The 18,452-nt window shown below is 46.8% G+C and overlaps 1 protein-coding gene across 3 annotated transcripts; it reads left to right on the top strand.

The window, feature by feature from the left end:
- The first annotated feature begins 3,436 nt into the window (after positions 1–3,436).
- On the top strand, positions 3,437–18,294 carry Actr8 (actin related protein 8). Of its 3 annotated transcripts, none has more exons than XM_050158223.1 (13): positions 3,437–3,641; positions 7,634–7,804; positions 9,030–9,140; positions 11,086–11,190; positions 11,420–11,593; positions 12,083–12,176; positions 12,394–12,526; positions 12,920–13,073; positions 13,942–14,037; positions 14,725–14,865; positions 15,681–15,945; positions 16,655–16,818; positions 17,988–18,294. In XM_050158223.1, exons 1-13 carry the CDS (start codon positions 3,519–3,521, stop codon positions 18,129–18,131), a joined length of 1,875 nt encoding a protein of 624 aa, XP_050014180.1. In that variant the 5' UTR covers positions 3,437–3,518; the 3' UTR covers positions 18,132–18,294. The 3 variants fall into 3 exon arrangements, with proteins under 3 accessions (XP_050014180.1, XP_050014183.1, XP_050014182.1); XM_050158226.1 differs by having other exon boundaries at positions 3,478–3,641; positions 7,671–7,804; XM_050158225.1 differs by lacking the exon at positions 3,437–3,641 and adding an exon at positions 4,134–4,154.
- Positions 18,295–18,452: the final 158 nt, after the last annotated feature.

Genomic DNA, 18,452 nt, shown 5'->3' with positions numbered 1-18,452 from the left:
CCTTTTTTCGACTTCTGAAATACTGCTCAATGTGTTCTTGCTCTCACTTGTAAATAAACCACAATATAATTATTTCAGTAACATACATATATTTGCTTTTGAATTTTTATCTTTAATGTATTTATTTTATGAATACGTCTTTATTTATTGCCAGATAAGATATCAGGGTATTTATGTGGCCACAGTCATCAAAACTGAGCTCCAAATGACTGACTATATACTGGCCAATCTTCAAAACCATGGACTTCTATGCTGTCTGGACAAATGGGAATTTGATCCCATTGCTTACGATCCTACCTCCTTTCAGTTCTGTCTAGATCCCTTTCCCTTCTTACCCTAAATAGCCCTGTTGAGCTCACTCGTGCTCTTTAAGGCCATTTTTGAGACTGAGTCTTAGTTGGCTTCATTATTGCCGTGATAAAGATTGTCCTTATCAGGGAAGTGAGGGCAGAGACCCTAAGGAACACTGCTTACTGGCTTGTTCCTCATGCTTGCTCAGTCTGTTTTTCTCAGGGATGGCACTACCCACAGTGGTCCCTCATGCTTCAATCAAGAAAACGCTGGAGATTGGGGCTGGAGAGATGACTCAGTGGTTAAGAGCACTAGTTGCTCTTACAGAGGACCTGGGTTCAATTCCCAGCACTCACATGGCAGCTCACAACTATCTATAACTCCAGTCCCACGGAATCTGACACCTTCATGCCAAATACACATAAATAAATATTTGAAAAGAAACAAAAACATCCCCCCCCCCACAGACTTGTCTGTAGCCTCTCGATGAAAGCATTGTCTTAGTAGAGGTTCCTCACCCCACGTGATTAAGTTGCCAGAAACTAACAAAGACAAATCTATGACCCAGGCTTGCCTTGAGATGGAGCTTGAGATCTTCCTGCCTCTGGAGTGCTGGGATCACACGGATTACAGTTTGCTTGGTTCCCCTGGTCTTGTGAACAGTGACCACATGAAATAGGCACTAAGATGCCATAAAAATGAATCACGGTGCACATCCAATGTAGACATGTAGAAACCTGAAATATTTAGAGGAAAGCTTTATCTGTTTATCAGTAACAAATGGGGACATGGTATCACAAGATGCCAGTGTTTAAAGATAGGTGATTATAAGTTCGAGTAAACAGTGTGACTACTCAGCTATGTCCAACCTGCTTTGTTTTTAATTCTGACAAAGTGAAGTATAGAGATGATTCTCAGATTATACAGATAGCTGTGAGGGCTCACTAGAACTCAACAGCCCCGTAGATTGTGTGGCTGTGACTGGCAGAAACACTGTTAAGTTTCACTGACTTGTAAGAAGAAAACATGGCCTTAATGGGTGACTTGGTGTAAGCAGTGGCCTCTCATGCTTGTGACGTAAGAGCCTTCCTGCATCTTTGTCGCCTAAAAGAAACCATCAAGAAGAGTAAACCAAGCTTTTTGTTTGGTTTGCCTTGCTTTTTCTTTATTTTGGCTTACTGAGACAATCTCATGCAGTCCACGCTAACCTTCAACTCGATACACTCCCGCCCTTCTCAGGCACGTGGGATTAGAGGTGCTCCTCACACCCACCTGAGGTCAATTCATCCAGTTTTCGCACCATATTCTGGGGCTGACAATGGCACACTTCTCCTGGATCTTACGTTGTAGTGTGGGAGAAAGTGCACAGGCAAAATAGTTGCAGACAAATGGCTCGCGTGTCTAAGGAGCCAGAAGGATAGGATCCCCGGGGAGGCCTCAAGTCCAGCTGAGGGAAGGGTCCTGCAGGCAAGAGCAGCAGCAACGAAGCAAAGGAACAGCAACAGCCTGACGATGGGAAGGACTCGACACTAGAAATTAAGTGTATGGGCTCCTGACATGGCTGAGCAGGTAAGGACATTGACTATCAAGCCTGGCTGGCCAGAGTCCTATTCCCAGGACCCACGTGGGAGAAAAGACTCCCTAGAGCTGTCCTTTGGCGTCCACATAGGCACTTTAGCATGAGTGCCCACACACAATGAAAACAAGAAAACCAAGTGTAGCTGGAAGGGTACAGGTAACACTAGAAATGGGCGGAAGGGCTGCCCAGTGGGTAGGCACAAGCCCTCTTGAGGGCTTGAATTCAGATCAAAACACCCACATAAAAGGCTTGGGTAAGACCTGTGCTCCCCTGTAACCCCGGATGTCAGGTAGAGACAGGATCCTCGTGCTTGCTGGTTTAGTGAGACTCTGTTTAATAAAGCAGAACAGCTGATGCCCTCCTGCCTCTGGGAGTACAGTGCACAAAGAAATATGACAGAGTTAGAGCAAGTATGCTTTAGAAGACACTTGGCCTTTAAACTTGAGGCAGTCTTCCGGAATGTTGGAACTGCATGTCTGTGCTGCTGCAACAAAGCTGTGATGGGAACACCGAGCACCTGCATGGGCGGCTTCTCAGGAACTGAACTAATCAGGCTCCCAGTTTAGAGACTGCTGGAGCCATCCGGCAGGGGCGGGCTAAGTAAATGACATCACATTCAAAGAAGTGAACCAAGTCAAGATACTTTCCAGTCTCATGATGGTTTGCACGTTAGAACAATAGGTGAGCGGCCAAATTACATGTCTGGCTTATTGTTGGGGTTTGTCACCCCTGCTCCACCTCCTGCAGGGAGCGGGGATTAGTTATTATTTAAATTTACAATGCTTTGTAGAAATATTAAGTACAGATATCAAATAGACTATTAGACTGGATCTCAGGAACAGACCAAAACTGGAAATAATATATTCAGAAATCATATAGGTAAAGCCATGAAATTAGAAGCAGTTACTCAAGAAATGTGTCAAGAAGAGAGAGACCTAGTCCTAGAGAACCCAGCATCAGAGACCAGACTGAACAGGCCGCAAACTGTGAGAACCTGGAGCATTATGGCTACTATGAGTGAAGACCCACAGGGTGGAAATGAAATTGATGACCTCAGACTCACATAGAGTACAAAACGGGTTAGGTGGGGCGCCACACGCCTTTAGTTTCTTGTGTTAGAAGCTAGCCTGATCTATATGGCAAGTTGCAGGCTAGCCAGGGATAAGTAGTGAGACCCTGTCTAAAAGAAAATTAAAAAAAGAAAAAAGATGTAGCTCACTGGTTAAAAAAAAAAAAAAGAAAAAGAAAATCAAGCGCACCTTTTAAAAGTCCTTGGATTCTAGCCAGAGGGTGGTGGCGCACGCCTTTAATCCCAGCACTCAGGAGTCTGAGGCAGGCAGATCTCAGTGAGTTCCAGGCTAGCTGGGCTACAAGAGCTACCTCCAAAAGCTACAGGAAAAAAAAAAAACAATAACAACAACAACAACAAAAGTCCTTGGGTTCTGTGCCCATCACCATCAAAAACAACAATGTAAAAAACCAAACTCCAACCCTGTCATTCCCTACTTCCCACAATTCCCTAGGGCCGACGCCAGCGGTGGCCATCTTGACTGTGGGCAGCCAGGGGCGCTGCGCCTGCGCGGTGGCTCTCCTCCGCTGGCTGTGCAGGCGGTGTTCCTGAGGCCAGGGGTGCTCGGCGGTGGCAGAGATGACCCAGGCCGAGAAGGGGGACACGGAGAACGGGAAGGAGAAAGGCGGAGAGAAGGAGAAGGAGCAGCGGGGCGTGAAGCGACCCATCGTGCCGGCGCTGGTGCCCGAGTCGCTGCAGGAGGTGAGGTTAGACCGCGCCTAGCCTGGGCCTCTGCTGGCGGGGCCCGGGTGCCCGGCGTCGGGGAAGGATTCGGGGTCCTTCCGGGTGCGGAGCCGCCCCGCACAGCCTCCGGATCTCAGGGCCGTGAGATGTCACAGTTTAGCACCGACCGGACGTCCGCCGACACTTGTTCAGGGATGGTCAGAACTTAGTCTGTTCCTTTGTTCACAGATCTCAGACAGTGGGAGTCATTACCCTTTGAAAGCTGGGAGAAGGTAGTCTTTCCTTAAATCGGCATTAAGAGTTTGTTCAAAAACAGAACCAGCGTTAGTCGAAAACATTTGTTTAGAGCAGTGTGGCACACACTCTGATTGGCCAGGGCTTACTGATAAGTAAACACATTCCCACTGGGAAATGGGCGGGGGCAGCGCACAGCTCCCAGAAGAAATCGGGAGGGATTAAATGCTCAGGACTTCCTGTGGGCCCTTTCTGAACCCCCTTCCTCTCCTGTGCACGGGTTAAATGACCTAACAGGTAGGGCCGCTGTAAAACGCAGAGTATGGTGTGGGATGAGCTAGTTCAGAGGACTGGGATGGGTGGTGAACACGTGTGTTTCCTTCAGCCTTGACAAGGACGAACTGTTGGACAGGAAGAGGGTAGAGGTGGGGGGGAGTGGGGCGGCGCTGGAGATTGAGAGTGACCAAAGGTGTAGATGGAGGAGTTCTGGAAAGGGGAACTGCCTGAGAGACTCTAAAGGCCTGGAGACATCGCCGTTTAGAGTAAAGAAAGACTGGAGACCTTTCCAATACCCACACAAGCCTGTAGCCTGGTCACTTCATTGAAGGTGGCGGAGAATGTTGGAATGGGATGCTAATTCTCGACTCGTGAGTGTGTCCAACCTTTTGCCATTGTGATGCATCGCTTTCTCTGGCAGAGTTCATGCTTGAGAAGCCACTCACTTGAGTAACCAAGGGGGAAAAAAGGCAAAATTTAAAAAATCTTGCGATTTTTCTGTTGGGCTTCAGATTGAAGAGTTAGCATTTTCTAGTTGCCACCAGTGCCACATCCAAGCAACAAGATCAGCTCTGGCATTCTCACGAGAACTTGATGAGGTTGGCGCTTCATGAGAGCTAGTGACGGCTGAGTTTGTAGCAGATCAGTGAATCTGGGGCTTGGGCCTTTTTCTACACACCCGTGAGTGTCACGTCTTGGACTTTTTCATCCCTTCTGTGGCATCTGTATGTCACTGACTTTTCTTAGCATAGCTTAGTGATAATATCTAGGAAATGATACGTGGAATGTACCGCCAGGTTCCTTTGCTAGCACATTAAAATATGTAATTACTAAACAACAACTGCTTCCGCTCCAGGAAACTGTGTTCTCTAGAGTTTCATAATCCATGTAGTGCAGCTTGTGGGTCTTTGATGAGGTCCAGGCATCCCTGAGGGGTAGCGGGCTCACCTGTTTTCCCCAGTCGATTGGGAAGAGGCCCACCATAGCACAGGGATGCCAACGCCATTCAGGGCATACTTGACTGTCTGCAACGTGCTGGCATAGAGCAGTAAACAAGACAGAAGTGCCCCTCTTCACTAGAGAGTTATTGTCTATTGGGACGACAGACTGTAGCGTGTCATGGAAAGGAAGGCTATATAGATCGGGTTATGGAGGGACCAGAACACTTAACGATGGCGTTTAATTCATCCCTGAAGTGAAGAGTTAGGTGTAGCTGGGATAGAGAACGTCGCAGGCAAAGGGAATTACACCTACACTGATGAAGGTTCCAGAGCCATTGAGTTTTGCAATTAACAGATGTTTGGAGTCAAGCTGGGCATAGTGGCACATGCCTGTAAACCCAGAACTTGGGGCTTGGGAAGTGGAGTTTGTGGATTTTAGTATAGCCCTGGCTACATACTTAGACTATGTCTTTAAATTTTTTTTTTTTTTTTAAATCTAGATTTGAGGATTGAATAGACTGGAAGGACAGCAATTCTGGAGTTAGGGAGTTCTACCTGCCACTAGGGCACAGTGAAGGAGTACCCAGAAGTCAAGCTGGGTTGTGGTTCTCAGTAGATAATTCTGCTTGCTTGCTTTCTAATAGAAGCTTCTCTCTCTCTCTCTCTCTCTCTCTCTCTCTCTCTCTCTCTCTCTCTCTCTGGGTTTTTCGAGTCATGGTTTTTCTGTAGCTTTGGAGCCTGTCCTGGAACTAGCTCTTATAGACCAGGCTGGCCTCGAACTCACAGAGATCCACCTGCCTCTGCCTCCCGAGTGCTGGGATTAAAGGCGTGGGCCACCACTGCCCACCCTAATAGAAGCTCTTAAAAAAAAAGAATTAAGCTGGGCATGGTGATGCACACCTTTGATCCCAGCACTTGGGAGGCGGAGACAGGTGGATCTCTGAGTTTGAGGCCAACCTGGTCCACAGAGTGAATTCCAGGACAGCCAGGGCTATACAGAGAAACCCTGTCTCAAAAGGAAAAAAAAATTAAAAAATTTTTCTTAAAAATTATATGTATGTAGGAAGGGGGTGGAAGGCAGGGGTTGGGGGGTACATGCACATGTAAGTGCAGGTACCCATGAGTCCAGAAGAGGGCGTCAGATTCCTAAAGTTAGAGTAAGTGGTATTGAGCTGCCTGATAGGGTGCTGGGAACCAAACTCTGGTTCTCTACAAGAGCTGTATGCCCTCTTCACTGTTGAGCCGTCTGTCCATTCCAAACCCCGGCCTTCAGAAGCATTGCCAAAGTCTGTCCTTCTCTTACTCTCTGCTGAATCCTTGCATGCCTCAGCAAGTTTGGGGGAAGACAGTTTCCCAAGAGAACCTGAATTTTCTCCCTCAAAAGCTAGAGACCCGTCCCTGCCATCTCTTGAATTTGCGCTGCACTGTGAGTTTTTGTTTGCTCTCTCTTCTGACTTACCAGGACTGAGTTATAGACTCTGGCTTTTAACCCCAGGCTCTTGCCAAATGAGGTAAATAGCACACATGGTAACCCAGATACAGGTGACAAACTCATGCTGAAGCCGTCCGTGAGTAAAGCCTTAGTTTCCAACATTATGAAGCCATAATCTTTTGCTTATATTATTTTCTTGACTGCTTCAGGCAAACCTGGCTGATTGTAGACGTCACCCCAAGAGCTTTTGAACTAGCCGATCTCTAGGCCTGCTGGAGCTTCTCAGCCTCAGAATCTGTAGGGAAGGCTTGGGCTCGTTCCTCTTCTGTTCACGGGTGTTTTACACTTTTCTCTCTCTTACCCACTTGTATTTCTAAGTGAATAGAAAGTTCTCTGATAGTAGAGAGTTCGTCCTGGCTATCATTCTACCTACATTTACTGGCATATAAACACTCAGTAATTATGCGTTAATTTGCACCGGAGGATTTGGGCTTCATTCAGATAAGTAAGAATTTATTGAAATGTGTACTGTGAGTCCGCTCAAGGGACACCAAAGAATTTGCATTCAGAAGAACCAGTGCAATGGGATATCTCTCTTTACTAAATTATTGTTATGCTTTTTAGCCTAATGGTCTGTGCTGGCTAGTTTTGTGTCAACTTGACATAAGCTGAAGTCTTCAGAGAGGAGGGAACCTCGATTCCGAAAATGTCTTAGTAAGATCGGGATGTAGGCAAACCTGTAGAGCATTTTAATCAGTGATTGATATAGAAGGGCCCAGCGCGTTGTGGGTGGTGCCATCCCTGGGCTGGTCCTGTGGTATGTAAGACAACAGGTCGAGCAAACCATGAGGAGAAATCAGTAAGCAGCACCCTCAATGGCCTCAGCACCATCAGCTTCTGCCCCCAGGTTCCCGCCCTGTTTGAGGTCCCATCTTGTCTTCCTGTAACGATGGACAGTGTTATGGCATGGAAGTGTCACCCAGGCTGGTTTTGTCACGATCGTTCATCGCAGCAATATAACCCTGACTAAAACGTGGAAACATCATATAATGTGTTACGTATAATGTGTGTTATTAACCTCTTAACTACGCTGCTAAATTCACATCTGTGTTTTTTTATGTCTGCAGCAAATCCAGAGCAACTTTATTGTTGTCATACACCCAGGTTCAACAACTTTAAGAATTGGCCGAGCCACAGATACACTTCCTGCCAGCATCCCTCACGTCATTGCACGAAGACACAAGCAACAAGGGCAGCCGCTGTACAAGGACAACTGGCTGCTGAGAGAAGGGCTAAATGTAAGTCAGAGGGGAGCACCTGGGGGAGCAGCCTGGGGGGTTTCCTTGGGAGGGCTTACACACCCAGTCTTCCTAGGAATCTTGAATAAACATCTCCAGAGTTGTGCTTTGTAAAAATAGTATTCAGGGTTACAAGTATGGTCTTCATGTGAGTTAGTGTCAGTTCCTGCTGCTGTGATAAACACCTAAACAAAAGCCACCGCTGGAGAAAGGGCTTACTCAGGTCACAAATTCAGGTTACAGTCTATCATTGTGGGGAAGTGAGGGTGGCAGGGACATGAAGCGGCAGAGCACATCCACAGTCGCGAGCCTGCTGAGAAACAGATGCACATATGCTTCCTGTGCACAGCTCACTTTCTCCGCTCTTGGACAGTTCGGACTTGCTGCCACCCACACAAAATAATTTACAGTATTTTAGGGACTTGAAACGCTTCTTGATTTATCAAAAATATATAAAGGAATATGATATTGTTACAGAATCATAAAGATAAGCATTATATAGATATTTGAAGAGTCTTAGATTTTTTAATTTATTTTCATTATTTTAGTTATGAGTATGTATGGGGCAGTTTGTGCACATGAACACAGATGCCCACCCAGGTCAGAGGAACTGGAGTTAGAGTTGTAAGCCACCTGATGAGGGTGCTGGGAATCAAACTCAGGTTCTCAGGAAGAACAGTATGTACTCCTAACCACTGAGCAAGGGCAGGGGTCTCTGAAATACTGTTTCTTGTTGTTTTTTGTGTTTTTTTTTTTTTTTTTTTTGAGACAAGGTCTCCCAGTGTAGCCTCAGTGTATTCACTATCTGAACCAGGCTAGCCTTGAATTCCTAGAAACCTGCCAGCCTCTGCCTCCTGTGCAGCACCATGCCCGGTATTAATTTGAATAGTGCTGAACAATTTGTATTAGTCACATATCAGCCCAAGGCACCTGAGGTTGTAGGGTTTTGCAGACAGTAGGCTTTGGTCGGGCTTCCATTTTGATATTTTGTTTGTTTGATCTGCCCTTATAGTACAGGCTGGTCTTGAACTCCACATCCTCCTATCTCTTAGCCTCTGAAGTGCTTGGATGCTTGCAGGTACTACCGCACCCAGCTCTGGAATTCAAGAAATGCTACTTGTTGAGATTATCTACTCATTGATGGATTGATTAAGTTAGTAGCATGCCTTGTTTTCTCTTTTCATTAAATGTGTCATATTGATCATCCTTTTGTTTTTCTCTTCAGAAACCTGAAAGTAATGAACAAAGACAAAATGGCCTTAAAATGGTGGACCAGGCGATATGGTCTAAAAAGATGTCAAATGGTACAAGACGAATCCCTGTATCACCAGAACAGGTTCGGTCAACTTTTCCTTCAAACTTATTATTAGTTTTCCACCTCCATTGATTTCGTTGTGTATTGCTTAACAATGGGGATGTGTCATAAAACCCTAGAGAAGTGGCATCCATGACAGAAGACTAGGTAACTTATCTTTTGCGCACCTAGGTTCTACATACAGCACAGCCTATGGCTCCAGACTCTGGTATATAATATGTTACTATGCTGCAAACTGTGGGCAATTTTACCACAGGGATGGTCCTGTGTAGGGCTGGGTGGTGGTGTAAACCGGAGACTGCACTTTTGTTTCCTGGCAACCCAGTCCAAATAATCACACAGAAACTATATTAATTACTCTGTTTGATCAACAGCTCAGGCGTATTTCTAGCTAACTCTTACATCTTAAATTAACGCATTTCTATTAATCTGTATATCGCCATAGACTGTGGCTTACCAGTAAGGTTCCAGTGTCTTTCTCTCTCATTTCAGTTTAATTTTCCCACCTAGCTATATTCTGCCCTGCTGTAGGCCAAAGTAGCTTCTTTATTAACCAAAGGTAATAAAACATATTCACAGCATACAGAGGGGAATGCCACTTCATGGTGGTGCTGGTGCACACCTTTCATCCCAGCACTAGAAGGCAGAGATAGATGAGTCTCTGTGAGTTCAAGGTCAGCCTGGTCCTGGTCTACAAAGGGAATTCTAGGACAGCCAGGGCTGATATACAATGAAACCCTGTCTCGAAAAGCCAAAAAAAACAAATGTAGGCACTGGAGAGTGAGTTCAGTGGTTAAGAGCACTGACTCCTCCTGCAGAGGACCCGTGTTTAGTTCCCAGTTCTCACAAACCATCTGTAACTCCAGTCCCAGGAGATCTCATGCCTTTTTCTGGCCTTCCAAGGGCATCATGGTACACATACATCTATGCAAGGTAAACACTCATACATGTAAAATAAAAATAAGTCTTTGGGGGGAAAAGAAGCAAAACAGTAAAGCCCCAGTGTACAGCGCAAGGATGCTTCTCACAATGGAATGTGACTAGACACTGCCCTGGGTGGGTCAGCCAATGAGCAATAAGGCATTGTGAAGGGCTGCATAGGGCATCCTTAGATGCCAGACAGGGTGTGCACCTGACCTCAGCATGCAGGAAATGTGCCACCTACCATAACTTCATTCTTTCGTAATAACACTTAAAAATATTGGTGTGAGTAACAAGCCTTGTGGAGCTGCAAAGTCTTTCTTTATATCTGTACTCTGTAAAATATTATTTATTGTTACAAATTACTTTCACTTTAAAACTTTTTGTTAAAAACTAAGACACGCATACCCTTCCAAGCCCACAGAGGTTCAAGATCACCAATGTCACTGTCTTGTTCCACGAGAAAGTCTTCATGGGCAATAACATGTGAGGACCTGTCGGTTCCTACGACAACTGCTTTCTTCTGCACGCCTCCTGCAGGACCTTCCTGAGGACTGGTCCTTTTCACGTTTGTAAAGAAATGTGTGAACAGGAGGACCATATCCCGTCTATAGTAGTGCACGCTGAGGCTCGTTTGCTCGTTGCAGTGCCTACTTTGTGTGTGGTCTGCCTGCCGCCCTGTTGTACAACTGCAGCTTGCTGACAGCAGCAGCCCTAGACTGGGGAAGCTGTGTGCATGTAGGTCTGCCATCAGAAGGTCTCAGCTCCCCTGTGATCCTGCACCTCCACTGCCACATGTGTGGTGTGTCACTGTGGTGCCACGGCAGCCATAGGATCCTCATGTGTTCCATAAGTCATTATGCAAATACGAGGTAGAAAATACAAGAAGGAAGGGAGGAGTAGGGGGAGGGGGCCAGTTAGTACTTGCCCAGGGGAGGACCAGTTAGTACTTGCCCGGGTGTCTCAGCGTTTGAGAGGAGACAAGGGGACTCTTGCACTGCCCCTGCCTGCAGAAATACAGCGTGTTTCTGATTTCTCATCCCAGGCACGCTCCTACAACAAGCAGATGCGACCTGCCATTCTAGACCACTGTTCTGGAAACAAATGGACAAACACGTCTCACCAGCCCGAGTATTTGGTAGGAGAAGAGGTAAGGAACTTGGACAATGAAAGGAATGGAAACAAAACAACTGATAGTCCCGAGTTCGCAGTTGTTTCCTAACACTTCTTGATCCTGTTTCTGAGGACCAGATACTTCACTGCCCCTCCGGGTTGTCAGTTACCCCACACTCAAGGGTCTGGAGCACTCAGAAGAGTTTGGATGTGAGTCCAGACAACCCTTAGGGACAGCTCTGATGATGCACTTCTTCCTGTCCTAGGCCTTGTACGTCAACCCGCTGGACTGTTACAATATTCACTGGCCGATTAGACGGGGTCAGCTGAATATCCACCCAGGTCCTGGGGGCTCCCTGACGGCTGTTCTCGCAGATATTGAAGTGATATGGTCTCATGCAATCCAAAAGTATTTGGAAATCCCACTGAAAGATTTAAAGGTGAGGGGAAATTCCCAGTTCTTTGGGTTGACTTTAAGATTCTTGGTGAGTCCAAGTGCACATGACGACTGAGTTGTGTGTGACAGTGTCCTGAAGCAGTCTCAATGTTAGGGTTGTGGGGATATCTTATTTTCTTTAATTCTCCTCCAGCCATCTCTCCCTCTTACTGTTTCTGTGGTCTGAATACTGGAGAAACCAGAAGCCTGCCCATGTCCACAGCCTCTCCATGCCTCACTCAGACATATTAACTCCACGAGTTTCCATGTCACACGTTCACAAGGGCTCTGAGGAGGCGAGGGAAACATAGCTGTTCCTGTTTCCTTCTGAAACCGAGAAGCAGCGCAGCACAGAGGTTTGAGCTTTTGCTCAGGGCTCATGGTCATAGCTGCTTCTCCTGCACAGGGAAGCCTCGCGAAAGGTGTCATTATGGGACTGGACTTGACTAGGTGGATGCTGACACTTTGTTTTTCATTGGTTTTTTTTCTCCAGTATTACAGGTGCATCTTGTTAATCCCTGATATCTATAACAAACAGCACGTGAAAGAGCTAGTGCATATGATCCTGATGAAGATGGGCTTCTCAGGTATGCCCAAGATTCCGGTGACACCCTTTAAACTGTTCTTTTTCGGTGACAGAGTTAATGGTGTTCACCAGTTTATTTAAATGTGCATTTGGAACGGACTGATGTTCCTCGTGTTTGCCCCGAGATTTCTGGGTTCCTGGACGGAACTGATTGTTTGTTTGAGGGTGTCTACTGCTGTGCATCAGATTGTTGACACTCTGCCTCTTTGTAATGCTAGGGATTGTTGTCCATCAGGAGTCTGTGTGTGCTACGTTTGGGAGTGGCTTAAGCAGCACCTGTGTTGTAGATGTTGGAGACCAGAAAACAAGCGTGTGCTGTGTGGAAGATGGGGTGTCTCATCGGAACACACGGTACGGCTCTTCTCCCATCTCTGTCTATTTGAATCACCACAGGCCAGAAATTGTCTGAGATGACGTCTGTGTAGGCGTCCAGCAAGCCTGGGCGATAAGTACTAGCTAGGTGCAACTGATGCCGGTGACCTTGCCCTTAGGGAGCTTTCAGCCTGCATTCATAATACCAGTTCCTGGGAGCCATAGTAGGTGTTGTGCAGGTTAGCTCCTTGTCGTTTGTGTGGTCCATTACATCCTTATAGCAAGTCATGTAGAAACAAACCAAATTTTTCAGGTCTAAATTCTCTAGGGTTTGGAATATTTGCTTTCCTTATCATAGATATTTCTCAAAAACATGATGTGTATGTTCCTAACTGACAGGTTAACCATCCTCCCCTCTTCTCCTGACCTCAGGCTCTGTCTGGCATACGGGGGCTCTGACGTGTCGAGGTGTTTTTACTGGCTCATGCAGCGAGCGGGCTTCCCTTACAGAGAGTGTCAGTTAACAAACAAAATGGATTGCCTCCTCTTGCAGCACCTTAAAGAAACATTCTGTCATCTAGACCAGGTGAGAACAGAATTAATATTGCTGATTATTTTGATGCCAGGAAAAATGTAAGGCATTTAAAAGGAACTTACAGCTTTACCAATCTGATGATGTTCACCGAGGTAGTGAGGCCTGGCAGCCGAAGCTCTTCAGCCGCTCCTGGGTATGGCAGGTGGTGTAAAGAGACATAGGCAGCTGCTGCCAGTGGGGGTCTGGCCACGGCACCAAAGGGTGAAGGTGACAGCTGAGGGGAAATGGATAGAACACATAAGGAGACAGGTGCACTGCTTAATTAAATGTGACTGTGTGCTCTTTTATATCATGAATTAGCAGCGTTTAATCACTCACTGCTGCAGGGTTTTGTTTGTTTGGTTTGTTTTTTTTTGTTTTTGTTTTTCAAGACAGGGTTTCTCTCTAGCTTTGGAGCCTGTCCTGGAACTAACTCTTGTAGACTGGGCTGGCCTCGAACTCACAGAGATCCACCTGCCTCTGCCTCCCAAGTGCTGGGCTGGGCTAGGCTTAGAGGCATGTGCCACCACTGCCGACGCCATTGCTTCAGTTTTAAACTTTATTCAGGTGATACAATTATGAATTTATGAATCTTACAAAACATGGGGAACATAAAGACTGTAAATATCACAGCTGTTGAGGACACATTCTTACTGAGTCCTGATGTCTGTCATTAATGCATAAAACAAAAAGGACACATGGCAGAGATTCCAGAAACTAAATAGAGAAGCAAAGGACAGTTGAACTCCTCTTATGTAGTTTATGGTAAGTGGCTCTGAGTCGGGGGTAGCCATGTTATGTTGGGCTTTATATAACGGCTTATGCGTAATTAGAGGCCTTTACTCGCGTTCTCACTGACAGCGTCTTTTCCTGGAATCAGGACATCTCCGGGCTTCAGGACCATGAATTTCAGATTCGGCACCCAGATTCTCCCGCCCTGCTCTACCAGTTTCGATTAGGAGATGAAAAACTCCAGGTAACCAGGCCGACATAAGTGTTCACAGGTGGAAAGAAAGCTGTCCCTAGTCAGTGAAGCTGAGAGAATTGTCAATGTGTGAGGTCAGAGGGCCAGCTCCCTGTTGGTTGGTTAGTCCCCAAGCCAACATAGCCCGTTAGGGTACAGATTAGAATAAATATGCCCCCCTTCTTTTTTAAATATTGTATTTTAATTAGGTGTATATGTATATATCTGTATGGGTACATGCATGTACGTGTGCAGGTGCCCACAGAGTCCAGAACAGGCATCAGATATTCTGGAGCTGGAGTTTGAGGGTGTGAGCTGCCCATGTGCATGCTGGGAACCGGATTCAGGTCCTCTGCCAAGAGTACTCGTAATCACTGAGCGCGTCTCTCCAGTGCCCAGGCTTTTCATTTAATCATTCAGAACATGGTGGAATTTAGATGGGCACTGGCCTTGCTAGGACATAACAAAGCAGATGGTAAGGCGCTCACTCTGCATTTCCTCAGGAATCTCACATGGTGTGCCATCCGTCCAGCTGGATGAGGGGTTTTCTGGTCTATTACACAACCCTTTTCCCAGGAGGGCTGCTGCCCAGTGTGACATGGAGCACCTGCTTGGTGACTTTTGTCTGGGGAAGAATGAAGCTCCACCATTTCCGAGGAGACAGCATCTTTCTCTAAGCATTCTCCTTTTTATGCCCAGGCTCCAATGGCGCTGTTTTACCCAGCAACCTTTGGGATCGTCGGCCAGAAGATGACGACCTTGCAGCACCGATCCCAGGGGGACCCTGAGGATCCACATGATGAGCATTACCTGCTGGCCACACAGAGCAAGCAGGAGCAGGTGCGCAGCCCTCTGCGGGAGAAGCATCTCCTCACAGAGGAGAGCTTTGCCCAGGATTAACAGATTCTCATAATCAGTGCAGCTTCTGTAGACCAACCTGTACTGTTTTCAGAACTGCATAAAAATGAAGTCTCAGTTCAAAATCTGCCTGAGGAATTTCTTCATTCCTCATTAGCAGATACTAACTCGTTTTCTGAGTGCAAGTCTGAACAGTTAATTCTGTGAGGACACTTGCCTTTGGCTTGTGTTGTTTACTTCTCTACTTCTGGATATGTATCCAGCAGTACTTTTGGTAAAATTTTCATTGTTTTGTACTTAATACAGAAAGTAGGAATACAGCTGAGTTATTTATTTGGTGGGGCCCCAGTAACCTGGTGTCTGCTTATGGACATAGCTGTAGTTCTTTTCACTGCTGATCTGGAACCAGGGGTTGGAAACTTGCTCGTCTTTGTTCCTGCCCTAGAGGAGAGGAGGAAGACTAGACCTGGAAATACGGATCCATAATAGCCACGGGCATGTGAATCCCATCCAAATACTCCAGTCACGAGTCAGCTTAGTGAAGAAAGTCTATATTGACATTTCTGTTGTAAGCCAGCTCTCTGACGTACAGTGCTGAAACCTGCCCACATGTCCAGAGCCTGCTCCGGCTTTCCCGGAGCATCCTCTCCTGTGTGCTCAGGCTGTCTGGGCACGGGGCTAGGCTGTGTGTGTACCATGGTGACTTTTGCTTATGGTGTTCTGAGGAAATAGAAGGACAACACCAGCAGTGTCTTGTGCTCAGACCATCTACTGCTTTCTCTTTAACTTATTTACAGTCTGCAAAAGCTACTGCTGACCGCAAGTCTGCATCCAAACCCATTGGATTTGAAGGGGATCTCCGCGGCCAGGCCTCTGATCTTCCAGAAAGACTTCATCCCCAGGAGGTGGATTTGGCTTCTTCCCAGGGGGACTGTTTGATGGCCGGCAATGACTCTGAGGAGGCCCTCACTGCACTGATGTCCAGGAAAACTGCCATCTCCCTGTTTGAAGGAAAAGCCCTTGGCCTTGATAAGGCCATCCTGCACAGTGTGGACTGTTGCTGTAAGCACACCCCACTCACTGGTAGAGAAGTGGGGTGGCTAGGTGACTGGTTCAGTCTTGATTGTGAGCACACCCTGTGTCCCAGTAGACAGTGGAGTGGGGTGGCAGCCAAGTGAACAGTTCAGTCTAGTGTGCAGCGCAGCATTTTCTCTCTCAACCATCAGGCCTACTCCACCCTTGCATTGCCGGGTACTGTGAACACAGTAATGCAGTGCGGTTGGTTCCTGGCCCCATAACGCTTGCGCTGCCATGTAGTCTGGTGCTAGCGATGAAGATTAGCACACAGACCCTGAAACCACAGCTCTGGTAGGCACTAGAGTTGAACTACAGAATCCCAGCTGAGTTTCTGATTAAGACATGTAATAAGAAATTTGTCCTCTAGAGGAGTTAGCGGTGGCTTTCTTGAATCTTACGAGAGATGTGAAGGATGATTGGAGAGTTAGCATTTAAATGCTGGGGGCATTCTGGGCTAAGGAAGCCTGCAAAACCATGGTTAGCCAGGATAAGGCTAGAGGCAGCCTAGGTTCCAAACCACACAGCAGCCCCCGAAGGTCTTGAGAAGTTTGGTTCTAATCCAAGGAGTAGCGAGATGGGAGGTGGGCAGCAGACCCCATCTGCAGTGTTGAAGATGGATTTTGGGGAGTTTCCAAGTGACAGATCGTGGCTTGGCCATGTAGGTAGGTAAGTGGCATGATGTCTCTCTTTTCAGCGTCTGACGACACCAAGAAGAAGATGTACAGCTCTATCCTGGTTGTGGGAGGCGGTTTGATGTTCCATAAAGCTCAAGAATTTCTCCAACACAGAATCCTCAACAAGATGCCACCTTCCTTCAGGCGAATTATTGAAAATGTGGACGTGATCACAAGGCCTAAGGTGCGTTGTTTCGTGTTGCAGGTTGTGCAGGTTGGACAGTACTCGAGTGAAACCAGCGTTGGTTACATCTAATTGCAGTGCATGTGGAGAGTGAAATCTAGGGAGGCACTGGCTTGTGACTGGAGTTTTGAGGACTTAGAGACGTGAAAAATTACTTTTCAGAGAGTCACAAATATAGTAGGAGTTCTTAACTAGCTTTCTTTTGGTTTAGTGTTTTTGTTTTTTATTGGTTTTATGTTATGTGTCTATGTGTTTTGTCTACATGTATGTGTGTGCTCACATGTGTACATGGTGCCTGCAGAGACCAGAAGAGATGATTAGATAGGTCTCCTGGAAATGGAGTTATAGATGATTGTGGTCTGGCATGAAGGTGCTGGGAACCGAACCCAGATCCCCTGGAAGAGTGGTTATTAACCCCTGAGCCATCTCTCTAGCCCTGATTTGGTTTTTTAGGTACTTAAACTTACGGCGTAGAGCCTGAATTCCTGATCCTTCTGCTGCTTCCCCCCAAGTTTTGGGGTTAAGGAGTATGCTGGCTTACCTGGTGTTGAGAGACTGGCTTTTCTGGTCCTTGCTCTGCTTGTATTTAACCTTATGGAATTGTAGGTGGTCAGGAGATGACTTCTTCCCTTTTCCTGGCCACCGGACCACTCCCTTTCCGTCCCTGGCCACCGGAAGGAGCCGATATTGGGCCTTGGACTGGAGCTCTTCCAGGGCCTCTTTTGACTTCAGCTACTTTGAAAAGCAACACAAAGGCAGAAGTTTAGAAACAGGTCCTGTCTGTATTTGGAACCCTGGCAGTGTTTTTCTTTGGAGGTGCTCTTCCTCTGCTGGTACTGCATGTACGTGTGCCTGCCTGTGGGGCTTGTCTGTGGGGTGGCGAAGAGTGGCATCTTTAGTATTAAAAGTTGAGAAATTCTCCTCAGCTGTGGCAGAGATGGGTGTGTCCGTTCAGTCTTCTGCACTGGCGCTGGGAGTGCTGGGAGCTGGACCCAGCCCTCCATGTTAGACAGATGCTCCGTGGCTGAGGTACCCCAGCTGGTTTTCTGCTATTCCACACAGATGTAAAACCTGCTTTGTTTGCTATTGACTGAGCAGAACCCCAACCCCACTTGCAGAAAACCATGTCCTGTATCTTATTTGCCAAAATAACTTTACCTTTTGTCCAGGATATGGACCCCCGGCTGATCGCGTGGAAAGGAGGGGCAGTGTTGGCGTGTCTGGATACCACTCAGGAGCTGTGGATTTATCAGCGAGAATGGCAACGCTTTGGCGTCCGAATGTTACGGGAGCGGGCTGCTTTTGTGTGGTGACGACCAAAACCAAGTCTCTGGACATAAATACTTGAGGAATATATGTATTTAATTTATTGGATTTGAAGCTTAATTTTCCTAGAATTAAATGGATTCATCTTCATGTTAAAGTATGACACTGATTTGAAATTATACTTGAGAATAAATATGAACTTTCTCTTAACCTTTCTTCAAGATTACATACTGCACCTCACCCCCTCCCCGCTGCACCCCACCTTCTCCACAGCGGGTAACCTTACAGTCCAGCCTTCCAGCCTGGTCAGCCACAAGTGGTGCTGCGTGCCTGTGGGAACCTGCTGTGGTGTCTGCCCTTTTCTGGGT

This window comes from Alexandromys fortis, unplaced genomic scaffold, assembly GCF_014885135.2.
Source record: "Alexandromys fortis isolate MF-2015 unplaced genomic scaffold, M_Fortis_MF-2015_v1.1 scaffold_106, whole genome shotgun sequence".
Classification (NCBI taxonomy): Eukaryota; Metazoa; Chordata; class Mammalia; order Rodentia; family Cricetidae; genus Alexandromys; species Alexandromys fortis.
This window is presented reverse-complemented; position numbering and strand designations above follow the sequence as displayed.

Coding starts and splice junctions, on each gene's coding strand:
- Actr8 (XM_050158223.1), top strand. CDS start 3,519: ATGACCCAGGCCGAGAAGGGGGACACGGAGAACGGGAAGGAGAAAGGC. Junction 9,141..11,085: donor TCCCTGTATCACCAGAACAG/GTTCGGTCAACT, acceptor TTCTCATCCCAG/GCACGCTCCTACAACAAGCA. Junction 14,866..15,680: donor CACAGAGCAAGCAGGAGCAG/GTGCGCAGCCCT, acceptor ACTTATTTACAG/TCTGCAAAAGCTACTGCTGA.